Source organism: Oryzias melastigma, linkage group LG5 (genome assembly GCF_002922805.2).
Source record: "Oryzias melastigma strain HK-1 linkage group LG5, ASM292280v2, whole genome shotgun sequence".
Lineage (NCBI taxonomy): Eukaryota > Metazoa > Chordata > Actinopteri > Beloniformes > Adrianichthyidae > Oryzias > Oryzias melastigma.
Window position 1 is genome coordinate 12,312,844 of NC_050516.1, and position 1,180 is coordinate 12,314,023.

Here is a 1,180-nt window from a genome sequence, read left to right on the forward strand (position 1 = left end):
AAGACCCACTCTCATAAAAAAAACAAACATGTTTTTTATGTTTTTAACATTTTTTATGGCATTTTTCTTGTGATGGAAGATGTGCATAAAGAAAATTAAACTTGAGAGGGCGTTTCTGAGTATTTCAGAGCTCAAATGATTGTGAATTAGGATTTGATGAAAAAGACCATTAGAATGAGAATTTATTTGTTGTGTAGAAAGTACTCTGGGCGGGCCACAAGCTCCCTGCTCAGCTCCATTCTGATGCTTCCACTTGCAGACAAATAGATCCGGTTGCATCTTTGTTTTTCCTCATCTGAGCTGGAACCTGGATCAAAACTGTACAGCTGGATAGCTCCAATATTTCTCACCTTTTTTAAAATGGTAATGTAAGGTTGAAGTTGTGAGGGGCTGAAAGCATGTGGGTAATGGGAAGTGGGGGCGGGGTTCCTCTGAGCCACTAACTACGCCTACAATCCAGAGGTGAATTTCTAAGGAACAACTGTCGTTTTGCAGAAACTATGTCCTTGAAAAATGAGGGATTTTGGCTAAAAACTGCATAATCTTAATGAAAAATAAAGAAAACTTTAAAAATAAAGAAAAAGATGATCATAGTGGGACTTTACCTGTACTTTATATGCTAACATTAAACATGACTTGAGGTCCTGCTTGCATTTCTTTTAATTTTTCTATAATTTTGCCACTTCTGAAAAAAAAAACAACAAATAATTTTTCCTTTTTTATAGATTCTGATTGTTATAAATGTTTCTGCTTTCAGTTTGACAGTGAACTGGCAGAGATGGAAAGCGGTCCGTTCAGTCGAAAGTCATGGATGACGCAGTCCCTGCGCGTCACGGCCAAGGAGATGTCTCTGGTCAGTGGCCGAGGGAAAACCAGCGCCATAGCTGACCGATTCTCCAAGTGAGTAACCGCTTCTCTTCAGTCAGTTTGAGATCATTTTAAAAGCAGGCTGTCTAGTGGGTAATAAATCATGCATGTTGCCTTCAAACTTTCCTCTTGTATAACATCAGTTATGATCCAAAAAGCATTTTTTTTGGATAGATAGAGAAATCTGCATTTAAATGTAAATTATTTAGAACGTTTTTCCACAAATAAAAGGAGATCACCTCAGGAAAACAGATCAAGATTGTAAAGATTACTGACCTGTCTGTGAAGGATTCATTCCAAAGTTCAAAGTCGA

General features: G+C 37.5%; 1 protein-coding gene across 2 annotated transcripts in view; it reads left to right on the plus strand.

The window, feature by feature from the left end:
• The window catches only part of LOC112145661 (LIM domain and actin-binding protein 1), a 15,924-nt gene that overhangs the window by 3,960 nt on the left and 10,784 nt on the right, over positions 1-1,180 (plus strand). For both annotated transcript variants that reach the window (XM_024271021.2, XM_024271022.2), the window contains exon 2: positions 758-900. In XM_024271021.2, the coding sequence (XP_024126789.1) occupies positions 779-900 (122 nt within the window). In that variant the 5' untranslated portion in view covers positions 758-778. The remainder of the gene's footprint in view (positions 1-757; positions 901-1,180) is intronic.